Source organism: Trachypithecus francoisi, unplaced genomic scaffold (assembly GCF_009764315.1).
Source record: "Trachypithecus francoisi isolate TF-2019V2 unplaced genomic scaffold, Tfra_2.0 Lachesis_group11, whole genome shotgun sequence".
In the NCBI taxonomy this organism is placed as follows: Eukaryota; Metazoa; Chordata; class Mammalia; order Primates; family Cercopithecidae; genus Trachypithecus; species Trachypithecus francoisi.
In genome coordinates this window covers 105,208,566-105,230,661 of record NW_022681456.1, presented here as the reverse complement: position 1 = coordinate 105,230,661, position 22,096 = coordinate 105,208,566, and the positions used below count along the sequence as shown (strand labels likewise).

General features: G+C 36.9%; 1 protein-coding gene across 5 annotated transcripts in view; it reads left to right on the top strand.

The window, feature by feature from the left end:
* The window catches only part of RASSF8 (Ras association domain family member 8), a 122,470-nt gene that overhangs the window by 88,862 nt on the left and 11,512 nt on the right, over nt 1-22,096 (top strand). Inside the window, exons 1-3 of one of the 5 annotated variants that reach the window (XM_033222632.1) lie at nt 3,515-3,645; nt 10,711-10,878; nt 18,819-19,708. In XM_033222632.1, the coding sequence (XP_033078523.1) occupies nt 10,776-10,878; nt 18,819-19,708 (993 nt within the window). In that variant the 5' untranslated portion in view covers nt 3,515-3,645; nt 10,711-10,775. Of the gene's footprint in view, nt 1-3,514; nt 3,646-5,998; nt 6,058-10,667; nt 10,879-18,818; nt 19,709-22,096 lie in introns of those variants that run through there. The other 4 variants (XM_033222629.1, XM_033222631.1, XM_033222630.1 and 1 more) reach the window with 4 other exon arrangements.

Genomic DNA, 22,096 nt, shown 5'->3' with positions numbered 1-22,096 from the left:
GTGACTGGGCATAGTGGCTCCCGGCTATAATCCCAGCACTTTGGGAGGTCGAGGTGGGAGAATCATGTGAGGCCAGAAGTTCAAGACCAGCTAGGCAACTTAAGGAGACCCCATCTCTTAAAAAAAAAAAAATAGTATTTATATAAAACAGTCAACACTGCATCTTTCACATAGTTAAGAATTCTTGTTGCCAAATTCAGTAAAAGCAAGGTGTTAACCATTTGGCTAGTTGGTTTTCGATGAAGGTACCAATGTGTACCTACTTAAAGAGAAATATCACAGATATACTTAAATCTACCTTAAAATATCACCAAGTTTTCACTGATTTTGTTTTTCCGTAGGAGTGTATTATACTCACTGCCAGTTTTCTCATGACTTGTGAAAGAAAGCCATGAAATAGCACATATAGTAGAAAGCATAATTTAATTGATGGCAGAGGTCAGGGATTTTCACATGAAGACTTTGAGAGTGTGGTCTCTAATCCCAGTTCTGAGAGCTTTAGCAGGAATTAAACCATCATAGAACTTGGCACTACACACATGCCTCAAACCATCTCTGGAGGGTTGCAAAGTAGTCTGGGATCCTAACAGAAAGTATAATTGCAAAACAGATGGCTTTTTATGTTCCTTTTTTATAATACTGCAGCAAGAAATGGAGCCCAATGGTATATTATTTTTATATTTCTTATTTATGAGATTTTGTGCCAGGAAAGTCAAATTGTAAAGTCCCATGTTGTTCCACCTTCCATAAACATTTAAGAAAATTAGCAAGAACAGACCACACGTACTTTTTTCTTGCTAATGTTCTTATATCAATAATAACTCATTTTATGATCTGTTTTAACTAGAATTCTTGAGAGGGGCAACTCCCTCAACATATTCTGTACTGGGCACTTTATTTATTTAAATATATGTCAAGTAATTTAATTTCAGTGTTCTGAATAATCTAAATCAGTTTTGTGCAAAGATTGGCTCTGCTGTCACCTGTGCATGGGACCTTGATCCTGTGTATAACCTGGCCAGACCTCAGCCCTCTACGTTCAGTGAAATGACTGTACTAGTTGATGGTCAGTGGGCTGCCAGCTATGAAAGGTGAGACATATTAATACTTTGAAGGAAACTGTGTTGACTTAGCTGGTAACTACAGTCTCCAGCAGCAGAGAGACCTGGACAAAAGAGCACTAGCAGGGGATCCACCTGCCTGGGTCCCTTCAGGGCTGCCCTACCATCAGGGGTCACATTGCAGGCATGGCTTCAAAGACAGCCACACTGTGAAAGTTTAAGAGTCTGTAGTACTTACAGACCCTGGGGGGTACACAGCATGCCTGGAGGCCACATGTAGTTAGGTCAGGTCACAAGCAGGTAGAGAGAGAAAGGGAGCTGGCAAGTAGCGTTCTATTTTTGATAATGAAATGTGAGTCACAGGGCAGATGCCTGAAGGATCCATTTAAAAGAAGCAGCTGGAAAGCGGGAAGCCCAGTCCATGAGGCAGGAGAGATACCTCCAAGTTTTTATCCCTGGCTACTGGCTGGAACCATTTGAGTAGGCTGTAGTACTGGAAACTGTGTCAAGGGCAATTGAGCCAGGCTGACTTATATTTAAAAATGGATGCTGAGGCAGCATAAAATTAAAAGCACTCACTGTTTACTGTGCTGATCCATTTGGTTTCCGTGAACTCTGAAATGAATAACCTTTCACATGCCTGGAGAAAGTACCATCATTGACCCATCCCTGACATCTTTGGGTATGAGAAGCTTGACAGCTTCTTTAGAGCCTTCACCAGGTAGAATCAAATGTATTTTTGAGTGTTGTTGGTAGGCTTATGACTTAGCAAGAAAAATATAGCAAAGCTGGAGTGGTAGAGGAGGGGGAAGAAAGGGTAGAAAGATGCATATGCCGAGAATAATGGCATTTGTATGGAATGGTGGCATCCCAGTTAGAATTGGCTCAGAGCTGCTAATACTAGAGAGATTGGGCCCATCAGGAATTGGCTTGTAATAAGGGCTACGGGGCCATTGGAAGCCCTGACCAAGACTGAATTGTACATTCTGTGTGTTGCTCTCCATTCCTTTCTACTATTTTCATTTTTCATACCTCCCAAGTGGCCATTTTTTCATGCCACTCATGGCTTTCTGGCCTCTCTGTGCCTTCTTCCTCCCTCACCTTTTTTTTTTTTTGAGACAGAGTTTCACTCTTGTTGCCCAGGCTAAAGTACAATGGTGCGTTCTCAGCTCACCACAACCTCCACTTCTTGGGTTCAAGCGATTCTCCTGCCTCAGCCTCCCTAGTAGCTGGGATTACAGGTGCCCACCACCACACCCAGCTAATTTTTTGTGTGTTTTCAGTAGAGATAGGGTTTCACCCTATTGGCCAGGCTGGTCTCAAACTCCTGACCTCAGGTGATCTGTCTGCCTTGGCCTCCCAAAGTGCTGGGATTACAGGCGTGAACCACTGCGCCCAGCCCTCCCTCACCTTTTATAAGGTGTGATGTTCTGGGCTTAAAATCCCAAGCTAAATACTTGCCTTGTAAGTGTTCTTCTGTCAGATAGACGTCAAAGAAGAAATCAGTCTAATAAGCGTGTTCTTGCGTTTTCTTGGGGTATTAGAATGATTTTACAAAACGTAACTTGGAAGGAATGGGAAGAAATGACCTTTTTAGTGGTGTTGGTTAGTAGATTAGATTAGTTAGAGGAATTATTCTGAAGCTGGACTAATTTTTGAGACAAGCCTTTGATTATTGAAACATATCTCTTGGTTTTCTAAAACAGGTAATTTTACATAAAGATTTTGCTTTTTCTTGAATTACAGTTACTACATAAAAATCTTATATTTCCATGGTGAACTTTAATTGACAGGTAAAAACTTACTCAAATTGTTAATTTAGAAATAAGTGTCATCCTTTAGTTATTCTGCAGAATATTGTACTCCCAAAAGATTTTCAATGCTGTTGTATGCACTGTTTATTAACCCTGCTGGGTGTGAGAGAAGTCTCTGCTTCAGAGTCAGAGAGCTTTAACATAGTATACAGTTGAAAAAATATAATTGTCAATAAGCTTCCTGGAGATGGGCTTTGAATAAGAAACTCAACTGAGTACCCTTATAGCACTCAGTTTAAAGTTGATGCTAAATGAAAAACTAAAGTTACTAGTTATAGTCATTTAAAAAGTTTATCCTAAGAAAAAGACGTAATTCTTAATAGAAGGATCAGTATTCTCATACCAATAATTTTAAGTTGATTCATACAATTTTTTTTGTTTTGTTTTGTTTTTTGAGACAGAGTCTCGCTCCAGGCTGGATTGCGGAGGCATGTGATCTCGGCTCACTGCAAGCTCTGCCTCCCAGGTTCACGCCATTCTCCTGCCTCAGCCTCCCGAGTAGCTGGTACTATAACTGCCCGCCACGACGCCCAGCTAATTTTTTGTATTTTTAGTGGAGACGGGGTTTCACCATGTTAGCCGGGATGGTCTCGATCTCCTGACCTCGTGATCCACTGCCTCAGCCTCGCAAAGTGCTGGGACTACAGGCGTGAGCCACCGTGCCTGGCCAATTCATAGCATGTTTTATACTAGATGTGACTGAAATCTTAAAATATGAATTACCATTTCTAATATCTACTTACAATTTTTGAATGTGCTGCTGCTCTTAGGTATGTGGATTAATAACCTAAAATGTCTTTATTTTCAGATGCTCTTATTAGTATAAATGTTTCTGAAAATTTGCATTGCTATTGATTTGTCCTTCCATAAAAAAGTTTATACTTTTTAAGTTAGAACTTTCACTTCCGTACCCACACCTAAGTCTTGAATTCAAACTGTGTGCCAAGCCCTGTACTAGATAAGGTACAATTTGAAAATACATTATTTCATTCCATTTCTTACAAATGCCGCCTGGAAAAATATGCATCGTGACTCAAATCACACAAGAAGTAGTAGACTTGGGATTTGAACCTTGGTGCATCTTGTTTCCACTAATCAATATTGCCTCAAACAAAATGGCTTATTCCAGAACATATATTTTAATAGTGTGAATTTAATGAAAATGCAGGAAATCTCCAAGAAATTTTGCTTTGTATTTAAGACAGGAGTTAAAATTAATGTGTATGTTCAGACATATTTTATTTAGAATTCTATAGAAATAAAGCTGGGTGTGATTTTCCAAAACTGAAGGAATAATTCATTGATGCTGAAAAAGGAACCTGAGCATCAGATACTCATTTTGCTGGCATGTGTTTTTCATAGATTCTTTGAATTAATTGAGTCTTTGAATTAATTAATTCTTTGCAGTTTTTTTGGTTTTTTTTTTTTTTTTTTTTTTAGCATGGTTTAGCACCTCTTTTCTTTCTCTTGAAATGACAAATTTGTGTATATTGTCTGATTGTTTTTTATTCACAAAAACCAGTTTCCAGGTGATTAAAGATAAGATTTCTTAGGGTGGTTTAGGACATTTTTAAAAAACATTTATTGGGTGCAGTGAATCCTTTTGGGGAATCCTAGCCTTATGTATTCTTTAGTTCCTGAATTCAGCCAAATTTCAAATATGTGTCCCAAATTACTAGATTTTTTTGACACTGGAAAAAGTTATTTAAGCTCTCTGAGACTCACGTGTCTCATGTTGAAATGAGACTAATCCTATCTAACTTGATGAATTATGTGGTGAGGAATAAATGAAACATGGTGCACAGTGCCTAGCATATAATAAGCACTTGTGCCATTTATTTCCACAATTGTTGAATACTTAAGTGTGTAATGTTTGAGAGTGTTAAATCATTGGGCTTGTGTGAATGCTGGCACCTGAGGGTAATGAATAGTAGAAGAAAGAATATGAGCTTATTCAATTTAATAATGAATATTCCTGTTAGTTTTCAGGGAGTTTCTCGTCACAACATTTTTTGGTAACCCATCAATACATAACTTTGCTTTATGTGTTTTTTTCTGTTTAAAGATAACTTATTTAATAAACATTAAATATAAACATTTATATTTATATGTAATATGCAATAAATATAAATATTGACAGGCCAAAATTTACCCAAATTGTTAATTCAGAAATAAATGCTATTCTTTAGTTATTCTACAAAATATTGTACTTCCAAAAGATTTCCAATACTGTTGTGTGCACTGTTAACACCTCTGGGTGTGAGAGAAGTCTCTGTTTCAAAGTCAGAGAGCTTTAACATTGCATATGGTTGAGAAAAATGTAATTGTCAATGAACTATCTGGAGATGGGCTTTGAATAAGAAACTCAACTGAGTGCTTATTGATTCATTAATGTTGAAGCCACACCCAACAGCACTGTAACTCGTGCCTAAACAAAGCTTACATAATACGTATTTTTTCCCCATGAGTCACATCACAGCCTTCTTGCCTCAGAAACCCTGGACACCACTTCAGCATTATGCTTGGGGACCATTTTAAATGGTGAAATCCCACCAACAAAACTCACAAAAAACATGGCACCAAGTAGACTGAGAAAGGACACATGTTGACAGTATGAGAGCTGAAACACAAAGACAACGTCACCTTGTTCAGTCTCAGCTGGGAGTGTGTGTGTGTCAGGCAGCTCAAAACTTTCACACTCTATGCATATCCACAAATAACCCTGAAAGCACCACAGATAGTGATTTTGGGATTGCAAACAAAATTTTAGCAACTAGGCAGGTGTCACAAATATAGAATCTGCAAATAATGAAGAATGGCTGTAATTCCTTTAAGAAAGCATTGATCTTGAGGTAATATGTTTCCACAGATGCAAATGCTCAATTCCAGAAGGATATTATGACAATAAATGGTTCTTAGCTAAAGAATACTCCCTGGTAGCATGTTAGTGAATAAGCCTAGGGCTTCATTGTAAAAATTATTAAAATAATAGTGACTTGCATCTAGAAACCTCGTAATGAAAACAATAAATGAACTATATTGAAACCTTTGCAGTAGAACCTTCATTCTACCTGCATCACTGTTTCTATGGAAAAATATATTCCAAATTCCAATTGGAATGTCCTTTTGCTTCCTAGGTCTTTAGTCTGAACGATGACCGACCCACCACACGCACCTACATTGTAGGACTTCCGTTTTCTTCTGTAGTCTAGTTCGGGGGCTGGACATAGAACTGTTGGAGTTGATATAAAGGAAAGATCAGGGTTACAGCTCCTAGAGGGGGGGTACTGGGGGCTTCTGCTGGGAAGATGGAGAGATGGGCTCTTTGGATGACTTGATGAATAGTGCCATGATTTTTTTCATAGTTTAAACTTGCTTTTCTATTTTTCTTTTTTCTTTTCTTTTTTTTTTTTTCAATTTTTAAGTTCTGGGATATATGAGCTGGATGTGCAGGTTTGTTACCTAGGTAAATGTGTGCCATGGTGATTTACTACACAAATCAACCCATCACCTAAGTACTAAGCCCAGCAACCACTAGCTATTCTTTCTGATACTCTCCCTCCCCACTCCGCACCAAGCCCCAGTGTATGTTGTCCTCGCTCCATGTATCCATGTGTTCTCATCATTCAGCTCCCACTTGTAAGTGAGAACATGCAGTATTTGTTTTTCTGTTCCTGTATTAGTTTGCTCAGGATAATAGGCTTCTAGCTCCATCCATGTCCCTGCAAGGGACATGATCTTGTTCTTTTTATGGCAACATAGTATTCCATGTTGTACATGTGCTACATTTTCTTTATCCAGTCTATCATTGATGGACATTTGGGTTGATTCCATGTCTTTGCTATTGTGAATAGTACTGCAGTGAGCATACATGTGCATGTATCTTTATAATAGAATGATTTATATTCCTTTGGGTATATACCCAGTAATGGGATTGCTGGGTCAAATGGTATTTCCACATCTAGATCTTTGAGGAATTACCACACTGTCTTCCACAGTGGTTGAACTAATTTACACTCTCACCAACAATGTAAAAATGTTCCTTTTTCTCCACAGCCTTGCCAGCATCTGTTATTTCTGAACTTTTAAGTATCTCATTGTGGTTTTGATTTGCATTTCTCTAATAATCAGTGATGTCGAGCTTTTTTCATATGTTTGTTGGCTGCATCTATGTTTTCTTTTGAGAAGTGTCTGTTCATGTCCTTTGCCCACATTTAATGGGGTTGTTTTTTGTTCTTGTAAATTTGTTTAAATTCCTTGTAGACTCGGGATATTAGACCTTTGTCAGATGGATAGATTGCAAAATTTTTCTCCCATTCCATAGGTTGTCTTTTGACTCTGATGATAGTTTCTTTTGCTGTGCAAAGGATCTTTAGTTGGATCCCGTTTGTCAATTTTTGCTTTTGTTGCAACTGTTTTTGGCATTTTTCATGAAATTTCTGCCCATGTCTATGTCCTCAGTGATATTGCCTAGATTTTCTTCTAAGGCTTTTATAGTTTTGGGGTTTACATTTAAGTCTTTAATCCATCTTAAGTCAATTTTTGTATAAGGTGTAAGGAAGGGGTCCAGTTTCAATTTTCTGCATATGGCTAGCCAATTCACCCAGCACCATGTATTAAATAGGGAATCCTTTCCCCATTGCTTGTTTTTGTCATGTATGTTGAAAATCAGTTGGTTGTAGGTGTGCGGTCTCATTTCTGAGTTCTGTATTCTGTTCCATTGGTCTATGAGTCTGTTTTACTATAAGTACCATGCTGTTTTGGTTACTGTCGCCTTGTAGTATAGTTTGAAGTTGGGTAGCGTGATGACTCCAACTTTGTTCTTTTTGCTTAGGATTGTCTTGGCTATTCGGGTTCTTTTTTGGTTCCATATGAATTTTTAAATAGTTTATTCTAGTTCTGTGAAGAATGTGGTAGTTTAATGGGAATAGCATTGAATCTATAAATTACTTTGGGCAGAATGGCCATTTTCATGATATTGATTGTTCCTATTCATGAGCATGGAATGTTTTTCCATTTGTTTGTATCGTCTTTGATTTCCTTTAACAGTGGCTTATAGTCCTCCTTGAAGAGGTCCTTCACTTCCCTTGTTAGCTGTATTCCTGGTTATTTTCTTCTCTGTGTAACAATTGTGAATGGGAGCTCATTCATAATTTGGCTCTCTGCTGGCCTGTTATTGGTGTGTAGGAATGCTGTTGATTTTTGCAAATTGATTTTGTATCTTGAGACTTGACTGAAGTTGCTTATCATCTTAAGAAGCTTTTGAGCTGAGACGATGGGGTTTTCCAGATGTTGAATCTTGTCATCTGCAAAGAAAGACAATTTGACTTCCTCTCTTCCCATTTGACTACGCTTTATTTCTTTCTCTTGCCTGATTGCCTTGGCCTGAATTTCCAATACTATGTTGAATTAATGATTTAATATATGATTAAAAGTTCAAAGTGAAACAATGATAATTCAGATAGGAAAATATGTGGCAGTATGCTAAAGTCTAAAAAGGAATGTAAAACTTCTGTGAGATACCTAACGTCAGATTTATAGAAACGGAGAATGGAATGGAAGTTGTTGGGGGCTGCAGACAGGGCGAAATGGGCAGTTGCTTGTTGCAGGGGTCTAAAGTTTCAGTTACACAAAATGAGTAAGTTCTAGAGATCTGCTGTCCAACATGGTGCCTATAGTTAATAATACTGTATCATGTACTTAAAAATGTGTTAAAAGGATAGAGCTTATGTTTTCTTCCACAATTGAAAAAAAAAAAAAGTCCCATAGGATCATTTTAAATGATGGGTTTCTTGGTGGCAGGGGGACTTTAATGAGATCTGTACCCTTTCTTGCTTGATTTCCCAAGTTTAAGATCTTTTAATGAATAATGAGGCACTTTACATAGACTTTAATCCAGCTTTCACAAAAATTTAATAAAGCAATATATTAATCTTTGGCCATTTTTGATACCTTAATTTTATCCCAAGAAAGAATAAAACATATTCTATTTTTAGTAAATAGAATGCCTCGCAGAAGAGGAAACAAGTCAGAACTTTTCTGTTTTCTTAAACATTCTCTAGATTGGGCAGCATATAAAACTCTCCTTTGAAATTTAGAGTGCACACCAGCCTATTAAAGTTTCCAGAGAAGTCTAGCTGTAAAGGAACTTGTTTAACTTTCTTTACTGGCTTTCTTACATTTCTTTAACTTTGGAAGCCTTTTATCCCCAGTAACTTTAACATCTCGCAGGCCCTTATAATTGAGGAACACGGTTATGGATTCAGCTTGTCATTGGCAAGGTGGCCCCTTCTTTCTTCATATGGGGGTAATGAAACCTATGCTGTGTCGTATGCCGAGAGCTAAAGCAACTTGCTAGGAGATTAATGTTCAGGCAGGCCTTCCTTGTTTCTAGGATGACAAAAAGGATTTGTGTACCTTCTCTGGAGAAAGTAATTAGGTTTATTCTCCTTCCCCTTGCATGTGTTGTGACTCATCTATCCAGGTGACCAGATGGCCTAGAACTGTCTTAGATCTTTTAAAAGAATGCGCAAGAGACTAAGCCACTGTTTGTAGTAACTACTGTTTTACAAGAAAAATTTTTAGTGTTTTTAAAATAAGCTTTTAAATAAGCCATTAATTCTGTAATACCAGTGCCACTGTAAACCTATAAACAAATCCAAATGTTCTCTTAATTAAATCAATGTTTATTGCATCTCCTGAATTTTAACATTCTTTTGTAAAAACAACAAAGATGTGGGAAGACCACAAAACAATGGACAAACAAAAAATTGTAGATTGATTAGAGAATTTACATAGGAAGAGTTGAGATTTTTTTAAACCCACAGGAAAAAGAATTGTGATCATTTTTAGCAGGCAAGTAACATTCTTATCAATATAGGAAATAAAGAATATTTGGTTTGACTATATGACTAAGTAAAAATTTCTGCTTGGCATATAATGCAGCCAAATGCAAAATCAAATACTGGGTAAACACAGCAAGTAGAACAAAGGGTTAGTGTTTATAATTTTTGAATAACTCTTGTAATTTAAGAAAACTGTCAAACCCAGTTAAGTGAGAAAAGGATAAACAGTTCATACATGAGGATATTGTTGGTCGTCAAAGGAATTCGTTTCCTTCAACTAAGATTTTTACTCACCTGTCCTCATGCTGTGCCTAGTGTTGGCATTTCAGCGGGGAAGACACTCTTTGTCCTGTGAGGAGAGGGAGGCCGGGGACACATTAAAAACAGTTGTCAAGACATCATACATGAGAGAGTGACATAATAAGGGAAAAAAAATATTAGGAAGGCAGGCAGGTAGCAGTTTCTTTCTTTCTTTTTTTAATCAGGAATGTGAACTGAGTAAGATACCTTAACAACTGTTCTTAAATTTATTAATACTCAGTATTGGCAAAGCACTGCAAATTGGTTCAGTTTTATTGATAATTCCTAAAATGACAAACTTTTTTTCTTTATTTTTGCCTCAGAAATTACCCTAATGAAATAATCCAAAAAGAAAAAACAGGACAGATAAACAACACAAATAGGGCTTGGCAACTAAATAGGAATTTTTAACCTAATGGAGCAAGAGTTCATGATTAAAATTATTATAAAAAATAGTTGTAACATGAAACAGTGTCATGATAGGTGACTGTAGTTACATTTGTGTTGCTTAATTCATTTCTGTAAAATAAGCCTGTGTACTTCAGTAAGATTATGATATGTTAAAATTGGTTTTGTGTAATACTTACATGCTTACTAGAAGAAATGTTGATTCATTTTATTACAAGTTATTTTTTGCCCTTTTTTAGCTGACTCCACAGACTCAACCTTCTTCACTCCGTGTTCCTGCAGCTAGAGACATGACCTAACACCCTGATGACCACTCTCAGGGCCCTTGAGTGACTGGCTGCTGCACCATGGAACTTAAAGTATGGGTGGATGGAGTTCAGAGGATTGTTTGTGGAGTCACTGAAGTCACAACTTGCCAGGAGGTTGTCATAGCCTTAGCTCAAGCAATAGGTAAGTGAACTCTGTGGGTATCTGAGAAAAGTACATTATGCTTCCTTTCATTGTATATGTTTGTTTTAAATATAGATTTCTAATGGATTTTGTTCATTTGGTTCCATAATAAGTCTCACAGGCACACTTGTACTTACTACAGTTTGCCAGTGTTTAGGTAAATCTGTGATGATGATGCTTCTCTGACACCCCTAGATTTTACTAACCCTGAGTTAGCACCTACACTGCCTTCTTCTCTCCTGTTGTTCAGCCCAAACAATGACTTCTGAAACTACAGATGTTTCCTTGAGCCAAAATTTAGACCCAGATTAAGAATTTAGATTCTTGGTTCCCAGAATCCGTCATTAGGAAAAATCCCACTTACTGTTTATTTCTCCATACTTTTAGAAAATACAACAAATGAAATAATATCGTTCTTCACTGGAAAGATAATGTATACTTTTAAAATCTTATGATTGGCCGGGCACGGTGGCTCATGCCTGTAATCCTAGCACTTTGGGAGACTGAGGCAGGCAGATCACTTGAGGTCAGGAGTTCAAGACCAGCCTGGCAAACATGGTCAAACCCGTCTTTAATAAAACTACAAAAATTAGCCGGGCATGGTGGCACGCACCTGTAATCCTAGTTATAGACAGAGAAAGAAGAATTTCTTGAACCCAGGAGACGGAGGTTGCAGTGAGCCGGGATCATGCCGCTGCACTACAGCTTGGGTGACAGAGCGAAACTTGGTCTCAATCAATCAATAAAATAAAATTAAAAATAAAATAAAATCTTATTATACAGTGAAGATGAAGCACAGCTCTTGGCTTCATGTTATTCTCCTACCATGTTTTACCCTTTCTTCTTGTTTATTTTAAGCTTATCTTCATCATAGTTTATGTATGTTTAGTTGCCTTAAATGAAGAGGGCGTGAACACCTGCATCAGTAAAACCAGCAATATGGGTCCAAGTTTATATTTGCATCTTAAATCTTTCATTTAACAAACATGTATTAAGAGGAAGCTGTGTGACCAGCACCATGCTAAGTGCTCAGGGCCTCTTTGTCTCTGAGCTCCTTATCAAAAGTTGATTTTATGTCTTGCCAGTTTATATTGGAAGCATGTCAGTTAGCTCAGCATTGAAATGAGTCATACTGTTGCCAAGGCACTTTAGCATTTGGTAGAGAAGATTGTGCCACCTGTGATGTGGCAGATGCACCGTCAGAGGCTTACAGTGCCGTATACAAGACAGAGACTTTCTTCTAATAGTGACATCTTTTGATTTTTCCTTAAACACTATCACACACGAATATATTACAGCAATGCTGAAAATTCTGAGCTTTCACATTCAGTGAAACTCTTTTTGCATTTGGGAATCATATATATGTAGACTTAAGTTTAATTATTAAGGAGGAGAAAATTAAGGCATTTAATTTTTTCATATTCTTCAAGCTTATTTAGTAATTGTCCCTATTAAGAGCTTCACTTAATTTATGTGAATTAAAATATACAGCTTTTTTTTCTCTTAGTGAAGAATACTAAGTTTACTTGGGGAAGAATACTAAATTTGACAATTTATTAATTGTCAAACCTGGCTTTCCTTGTTATATTTGGGAATTAAGCCATGAACAGTACTAAAAAAAGAAAGAGTAGTTTTTTGCAAAAGTCAAAGTAGTTGAGTAGTGCTATAAGCTGCATCTGTCCATAATCACACTTTTTACCCAGAATTTCAAGGGGAGAAGGCCCAGAGGTACCATGTATGTGCTTGCCCCCTGGGACTACAGAGTATACTTACTTGTGAACAAGCCAAAAAGACATTTTAACTCATTTACCCTCCCACTTTTACTTTCTCAATAACTCAATCCAGGAGCTGTTTTGAAAAGTTGACAACTTGAATACAAATGTTTTATGATATTCCTCCAAACTTGGCCAGACAACTCTTTCTGTATCATAAATACTTCATTGAAATCAGAATTCATCTAGAGATGACTCCACTGGCAAGTAGCCGAAAGCTGTGGGTTCTGGTTTCCGTGGTGAGGGCTTGTTAATTAGAGAAAATTGCCTCTCTGAAAAGCAACCCCAGAACTTCCAAGGCCTAACACAGTAAGTGGCTAGCTGGATTATTAGTAGAGCATGGACTGATGAACAGAACCACAGGTGGCTGTCAGGAATCTATAGTGAAGCAACTTGTAGACTGGTTTCTTAGGTTTAAGTGCACGTCTTTGCCTTATAGGGGCACTACACACACACACACACACACACACACACACACATGCACACAGTATTCTTGATTAGGAGTTATTGGTTTTTTTCTGGATAGTTAAAATTATTTTTAGGAAACCATAGAAACTATCAAAATGACTTACTATGAAAATATGCACACAAGATGTCAACCTGCAAATATATACATGACAGCTAACGTTTTATTCATGCTACTAATCAATCAAATTGAATTAGCAAAGAGCTAAAAACAACATAGTTTGATGAAAGATGTTGAATTTATCTACTACTATAGGAAGAAATCTTTTCTACACTAATCTGACAACCTTGACAGATTAGATTTAGGTGATGGATGTGGGACACATGCTGAAATGATGACAGAATAACTAAAAGTGAAACCTTAGTTGAAACCTCTTGTCATGAAGTGGTTCAACTGCCCTGCAAGAGTGCACTCAGTTTGTCACTGTACAGGCTGAGCTTTCTGAAGCATTCCCAATTTAAATGTTCTACTTTGTTTCCCCTGTAAAATGTCTCAGAAATATATATTTTTTCAGAGTCTAAACTGCTTCTCAAATCTAAGTGAAACAGAAAGCCTTTGACAGATCATCTGTCTCAAGTTATAGTGGCGAAAATGCATTTACTTTTACAATATCCCAAACCAAAAATATGACAAGGATGTATTTCTGCCCTCAGGCAGCTTAGAGCTTAACACAGAAATAAAAGTCCAGCTAACAAAAGATGAGAGAGGAAAGAAGGAAGAGAAAGAAGTCAAGGAGATTGAGGGAAAGGATTTCTGATCCACAGTACTTTGATATTTGGTGTCCTTGAGAAGACAAGGAAAGGAATATGTATTTTATGTTGTCACATTTAGGAAGTTTCACATGTAAAATATCAATTTTAGATATTTAAAAATTGATTAGTTTTCTACGTTTATAAAGTCATATTATTTATTGTAGATTATCTTGAAATTTAGAAAACACAAAGACGGTAAGAGAATCACTCATGAGTCTACTTCCTAGCAATAAACAATGTTATTTGTGTACCCATAGACAAGCTTTTAAGAAATTATACTCTTCATATGCTTTTTGTAGTTTTGAGTCTCATTGTCTCATTTTTCATTTGTTGTATTGTGAATTAATTTTCCACATATTCATTTACAATATTAATATTTATAACAATAGTCTGATTTTTATTTTAATTAGCTTCTGTATTTTCCACATCTGTAGAATATTATTTTAATGAATGTGAATACATGTTAATTCATAACATGCATCAATTGAGATGGGTTAGATTATGCTGTGTTAACGAACAGCTCCCAAAGTCTTCTGGTTTATAGTGATACGTGTCTTCTATTTATTTTGGTTTATATTTTTTTTAATGTAACCAGCACAATGCCCAGGAAATCACAGGTACTCTGTAACTGTTTTTATTATGTTTAGTAGTAGTGAGCTTATCATATAATTCTAAGTAGACAGTAATTCTATGATTACATGATATCCTTATCAACACACTGGGAAAATATACTATGGATGATGTAACTATGGTTTGAATGCACAACTGGTTGACAGGTATATTCACAGATAATTTTTATTGTATCACTCATTCTAAGAAATACTGTGAGGTAAGAGTTATTTTAGTAGTTTCACTCAGAACTTAAATAGTATAGTAAAAAATAACTAAATGTCATCAGAAAATTACTTAAAATTCTTTAAGCTTTTATTCTTCACTGGTAAGATGAGGATCATAGTATCTATATTGCTTAACTCACAGAACTAACTAAGATGATATATATAAAAGCATCAAAAGCCTTTTACAGGCTATAAGATAATAAAGTAAGTTCTGTTACAGAGATCTTACAGTGAGAGATCAACACTCACTGTAAGAATTCTGAGTCATGGAAAAAGCTAATTGTGTTTACTAGAGTTTGCATAAGAATCCTGGTCTGCGTAATAGATGTTACAAAATTTTCATTAAAATGTTGACAAGAAGCAAAGTATCTACTCTCAGAAAAATTCAGTGCTGTTGAATAGCTTATCCTCCATAGATAAAGAATAAGTCAGGTGTTACTGACATTGTTTCTCATATGTCCAGAAACCTGAAAATATGTTAGCATTAAATTCATAAGAGATTAGTACCATTTCTTTGTCATATTCTTTTGAATAATGTCCAATATTCATCTTTGGAGTGTGAAGGATTTGATACTGAAGAAGACATCAAATGTCAGTTAAAATGAAAACTCCAGAGGGTTGGTGATGAAGGTGTTTAGTAGAATCTATTTCTGTGGAGCCTGGCACTGTTTCTGACAAATATTGGTGTCCAATATATATTTGTTAACTAAATAGCAAGATGTAACTTTTAAATCATGATTTTGATTTATGATTCTAAGGAGAAATTTCCTAAAATTATAAAAATTGTTGGAGTCTTAAAAAATGGTTGAATTCAGGGCATAAATTTCTGAGTGACCCTTGTTTGAGTTTTGGTGTGTATTTTCAAAAATTTTATGTTACTTCATAGTTGTGTATTCTGCTTTCTTAAGTGAAAGTAAGCTGTTATCCTGTTTTCTTTTAATTTATGTCAATCAGTCATTCAGTAAGATTTCATTAATGCATTAAAATCTGTGTGTGGGTTTCTTCAGTATATAAATTTAACGATTCTTAGGATTAGTCTCAGTCGCTTCAGTATTTAAAAGTATAACTAATATTTTTTTACCCCATGTTGGATCAAAATTACTTGACAGTGTCACACAGTCTTACAATGCAAATACAGCTTAAACTACAAATGCCATAGATAGATAGACAGACAGATAGATATTCCTTTTTATTCATTTTACGATTACATCAAAATAGTACACAAGGTATAACTAAATGTATCCATGTAGTCAAATACACTAAAAGGAGTTTTGCAGGAGGAATCAGAATCTGTGTAAATGAAGGAAATAGAATTTGTAGAGCGCTGCCAAGTTATGGGTATTAAAAACAGTGATTATGGAATTTAATTCCTATATAAAATACTTAAAACCCAATTTATATAATAAAATCAAATCTATTCATTTACCTTTTTTTAAAAAAAAGCTTTTTTATACTGCTGGATGGAATTTTTGGCCCAGTAGTACTAAATGTGCATTATTTAACAAAAGCAAATACTGGCAGTAAAAGCAATTATAAATAATCTTCTACTAAGACAATCTCAGAGGGTAGCAGTACCAGTAAGCTCTGGAAAATTAGATTTATTTTTAATTATGAATAAATTAGGATCTCAAAAATTTTTTGTTTAGTTCATATAATGTGATGATTCAATTTTCCTTTTAAAGATACTTCACTGGGCTGATAGAATTGGAAAGAACTCTACCGGTTTATCTAACCCCTCCTGTTACTGAAGGAGGACACAGAGGTTCAGAGAAGAGTAAGATTCCTAAAAGTAGTTGATAGGCAGAGTGTTGTGACCTTTGAAGCAGTTTGTACACATGGGACAGTTTTAACATTGCAGATGTGTCACGTGGTTTTTCTTTGGGAGCAATTAGAGTAATTTTTAACCTGAAAATTATTGGAAACATTTTTTTATTTCAAGAAGCTAATCTATTGTGCTAAGGTTTTCCTTTACATCCCCCTTATTAGCCTGGGCATTTTGATAAACAAATAATATCTAGCACTTTTCAATTTCACAAACATTTTTATATTTTACATTCTCACGTGACTCTCAGAACAACCATGTCAGATAAGGAAATACTACTCTTATTCCACAGATGAGGAGACTGAGGCTAAAGGAAATTTAATTGTTCAGATCATGTAAGCACAGTAGGAAGCAGAGCCACATTTGAACCCAAACCTTTCTACTCCAGAACCCTTGTCCCGTCTACTGTGTCTAGCTTTACATAGTTGGAAGAGTTGCTTTTTGAAAGTCACGTTGTTGGGCAAGGGAGGGGAAAAGAAAAAATAAATAAATAAATAGAAGATTATTGTGATGACACGTCACTATTTAAAGGAATTCTGTGGTCAACCCTTTTGTTATAGGAAAAATGTCTTAATAGCTATCATGTGTTGAATGCCTGCTGTGGGCCAGGCAATGTGGTAGGTGCTAACCCTCAGAATCTGCGAAGCATTTTAGAAGGGAAGTTGTGCTGCTTATCTAGTAAGGAACTCACGTAGGATTATTTGCCTTCAAAGCCCCAACTTCCAGCTGCACCCCAAATTCAGGTCTCCCTAAAGGAGAACACACCCATATGCTTATAGCGAAATCATTTTTTAATGTGCTACTTATGAATTGCATACATGGGTGTTGATATTTACACATCTAGATTTCCATTTATTGATGCAATAATTGCAAAAAATACTACTGTTGGCTCAGAAGCTCATGAAATTTAAAAAAGAAAGCCAGGAAGGTAAATCAGTAGCTGTTTATACAAGTATAATTGCTGGATGGCAGCGTTGGGTTTTTTTGTTTGTTTGTTTTCTTTGTAATTAACTATGTACGCTTTTCACAAAATTTAAATAATTCATCTGACCCACTCACCTTAAATGAAAATATTTAAGCATGTTCAAGCTTATGGCATTACACTCATACTCTTCTGAAACTTTATCTTACTTTCATAATTATTAGATTCAGTATATTTTTCAATTTATATGTGATTGTATTCTGTTTTTGTTTTGTTTGGTTTGGTTTTGTTTTGACAGAGTCTTACTCTGTCGCCAGGCTGGAGTGCAGTAACACAATACAGCTCGCTGAAGCCTTGACCTCCCAGGATCAGGCGATTCCCCCATTTCACCCTCTCAGGTAGCTAGGACTACAGACGCGCACAGCACCATGCCCAGCTTATTTTTTCATATTTTATTTGTAGAGGCAGGGTTTCACGATGTTGCCCAGGCTGGTCTCGAACTCCTGGGCTCAAGAAATCTGCCCACCTTTGCCTCCCAAAATGCTGGGATTACAGGCGTGAGCCACTGCACGCAGCCCGCTGGTTTGTTTTTAATAATATTTTGCTCTGAGTTTTTTTTTTTAAGAAGAATCTTTGATACTATCATATTACCAAAACTGAACAAGTCTTCTCTTCAGGCCCCTGTTTTTATATGAATTTGGTTTGAAGAGTTTTTTCATCGAGCTGATTTTTTATTTGCCATGGGTGTCCAGGAAGATGCCAGCTGTGTGAGCAACGGGTTGGTAGAGCACTCAGGTGGAGATGGAGAGGAGACCTGGGCAGCTACTGTGGCTGAGTTACAGATTCTCCACTGGTCCCCATGTCTCCTTTGAGGAGGAGAAATGGGGCCTCCAGCCCTCCCAAGTTCTGAGGTGGAAAAATCCAAGGGATTTGCACAATGGAAATGTATTTGAGTTTTGAAGTTCCACCTCGTTCCTGGACCAGCCCCTCATGCTTCACATGGCGATTCTATTGTCCTTTGTTTCAGCTAGAAAATAAACTTTGTTCAGTCTTGCCCCAAATGAGAAGTTCTAGGCAGTCAGGTATTTGGCAAGAGTGTAAGGGTCTCACCCAGGTTTAAAGTATGAAGTTGAATTTCTAAGCAAGCCTGAAGAGTATGTGCAATACACATCTTCTGATTTTATGTTGTTGCATGTCGTGAGGGGTTTGGTGTCTTCAAGTAAAGGTTTTAAAGGCAACCTGGACTAGACTCTAAAACTTGACCCTCTGATGCTAATCAAAAATACGCAATCATCAAATGGCATTCTTACTCCATTTTTAAACTATTACATATCCCATTTTGACAACTTATTCTTACCTTTTTTACATAGGTCGAACTGGAAGGTACACCCTTATAGAGAAATGGAGAGATACTGAAAGACACTTAGCACCTCATGAAAATCCTATCATATCCTTAAACAAATGGGGGCAGTATGCTAGTGATGTGCAGCTCATTCTACGACGAACCGGGCCATCGCTTAGTGAGCGACCCACTTCAGACAGTGTGGCTCGAATTCCTGAAAGAACTTTATACAGGCAGAGTCTGCCCCCCTTAGCTAAACTGAGGCCTCAGATCGACAAATCAATCAAAAGGAGAGAACCGAAAAGAAAATCACTGACATTTACAGGAGGTGCCAAAGGATTAATGGACATTTTTGGAAAAGGTAAAGAAACTGAGTTTAAGCAAAAGGTGCTGAATAACTGCAAAACAACAGCAGATGAGTTGAAGAAGCTGATCCGTCTGCAGACAGAGAAGCTTCAATCCATTGAGAAACAGCTGGAATCTAATGAAATAGAAATACGATTTTGGGAGCAAAAGTATAATTCCAACCTTGAAGAGGAAATTGTCCGTCTAGAGCAAAAGATCAAAAGAAACGATGTAGAAATTGAGGAGGAAGAATTCTGGGAAAATGAATTACAGATTGAACAGGAAAATGAGAAACAGCTGAAGGATCAACTTCAAGAAATAAGACAGAAAATAACAGAATGCGAAAACAAATTAAAGGACTATTTGGCACAGATCCGGACTATGGAAAGTGGTCTTGAAGCAGAAAAATTGCAACGGGAAGTTCAGGAGGCACAGGTCAATGAGGAAGAGGTTAAAGGAAAGATCGGTAAGGTCAAAGGGGAAATTGACATTCAAGGCCAGCAGAGTCTGAGGTTGGAAAATGGCATTAAAGCTGTGGAAAGATCTCTTGGACAAGCCACCAAACGCTTACAGGTAACCACATTTTGGTAAATAGAATGTTTAGCCCATTTAAAATAATACCTTCTTGGACTCTCCTTTTCATCATTGTCAGTTTTTCCTTATATTCAAAGAATTAGAAACCCAGCCTTGTTTAAAAGTTTTATCGAATTCTTGTGACTTATGACAGCTTAGATGAGAGCAGTAGCCATGTGGATCCTTCTCCATGGAAGAGCCTTGTCTTACGGTGGCAGTTGTAGCATTAGATAATGGGATGGAATGGACACTAATGATGAGATAGTGAATCTCACCTTTTCCTTTCAGAGATAGGGAAACCAGAGCTGAAAGAGCTGTCCACGGATTGGTTGGCCAGGGATTGTTGTGGCTAGCTGACTGTTTCTCTGTCACTTCTCCATTGTTGCCAGCCAATCCCAGCTTCTTTCCTGACACATAAACAGCCCTCCTCTCTTCTCCCCTCTCCAGAGTACCCTCCTTTGCTTTCCTGAGAGAGGCATGAAGATTTCTGTCTGATTTTCCCCCTTTCTAGTTCACATACAAGAAGATCTATATTTTGCCACTTAAACCCTAATCACTCAACTTTTCCTGGATACCCATTCTTGAAAAGACCTTGTGATTATGTTGCGAAAGTTGCAAAGATGTATCAGTCTCTATCAGATGAGATGAGAAGGAGACACAATTGATTACAATATGGCTATTTAAATTTAAGTTAAGATTAAATAATAAGGCAGTTAAAATATTAAATAATTTAAAATTCTGTTTTTAGTCACACATGGTCACATTTCAAGTGTCCAGTAGCACGTGTGGCTGCTGTACTGGCCATGCAGACACAGAACATTTCCACCATTGGAGGAGGTTCTGTTGGACTGGGCTGGTTTAGAGCTTACTATTCAAAGTGTAGTCCATGCCAGGCAGCTTCAGGGTACACTTGTAAGAAATTCAGAATCTACATTGAAACAAGATGCCCAACTAGTGCCTGTGTACAGTGAGGTTTGAGAAGAGCTGCTTTAGAATATCAACAGTTAGTTAGTTCCACAATCAGAGAAAGCTGAGGTTTTAGGAAGAACTAATGTCTCCTTTCTCCGTGACTATCTGTAATAAGAGATAAAACTACCACCCACATTTTGAAAATCAAGAATTTCTCATGCAGTAGAAGGTTGGCAGCCTCTAATTTGTCAGTGTTTTACTATTGAGATTCATTTTGACATTTAAAAAAAGGTACAATTGGAAGTTGTGTTGCTTTTGATATCACTTACAGAAAACACTAAAACACAGTCATTACTAGTAAATCCCTCTAACCCACTGAAAAGTGTCTGATAATCAAATATTGATATGTCCCCAAGTACCCCCTACACTCAAATAAATGCAGGAAACAACCATTCACTTCTAGTCTCTTCCCAGCCCTACCAAATCCTTGAGACCCACCCAGCTTGGGTAGAGCCAGGGTACTTTTTCTTGTATACAGTAGAGGAAAGAAAGAAAGAAAAAGCTGTTTAAATAATAGGATGCCCCTCCTTGCTTGTACAGCTTTCCAGCTGTCCAAACTTGATCTCCTCCTTAAGGCTCTGTAGTTCTCTAATCTTTTTTTTTTTTTTTTTTTTTTTTTTTTTTTTTTTTTTTTTATTATACTTTAGTTCTAGGTACATGTGCATAACGTTTATATCTTGTATAACTCCCCAATGCAATCCCTCCCTCCTCCCCCCTCCCCATGATAGGCCCCAGTGTGTGATGTTCCCCTTCCCGAGTCCAAGTGATCTCATTGTTCAGTTCCCACCTATGAGTGAAACATGCGGTGTTTGGTTTTCTGTTCTTGTGATAGTTTGCTAAGAATGATGGATTCCAGCTGCATCCATGTCCCTACAAAGGACGCAAACTCATCCTTTTTTATGGCTGCATAGTATTCCATGGTGTATATGTGCCACATTTTCTTAATCCAGTCTGTCACAGATGGACATTTGGGTTGATTCCAAGTCTTTGCTATTGTGAAGAGTGCCGCAATAAACATACGTGTGCATGTGTCTTTGTAGTAGAGTAATTTATAATCCTTTGGGTATATACCCAGTAGTGGGATGGCTGGGTCATATGGTACATCTAGTTCTAGATCCTTGAGGAATCGCCATACTGTTTTCCATAATGGTTGAATTAGTTTACAATCCCACCAACAGTGTAAAAGTGTTCCTATTTCTCCACATCCTCTCCAACACCTGTTGTTTCCTGACTTCTTAATGATTGCCATTCTAACTGTGTGAGATGGTATCTCATTGTGGTTTTGATTTGCATTTCTCTGATGGCGAGTGATGATGAGCATTTTTTCATGTGTCTGTTGGCTGTATGGATGTCTTCTTTTGAGAAATGTCTGTTCATATCCTTTCCCCACTTTTTGATGGGGTTGTTTGTTTTTTTCTT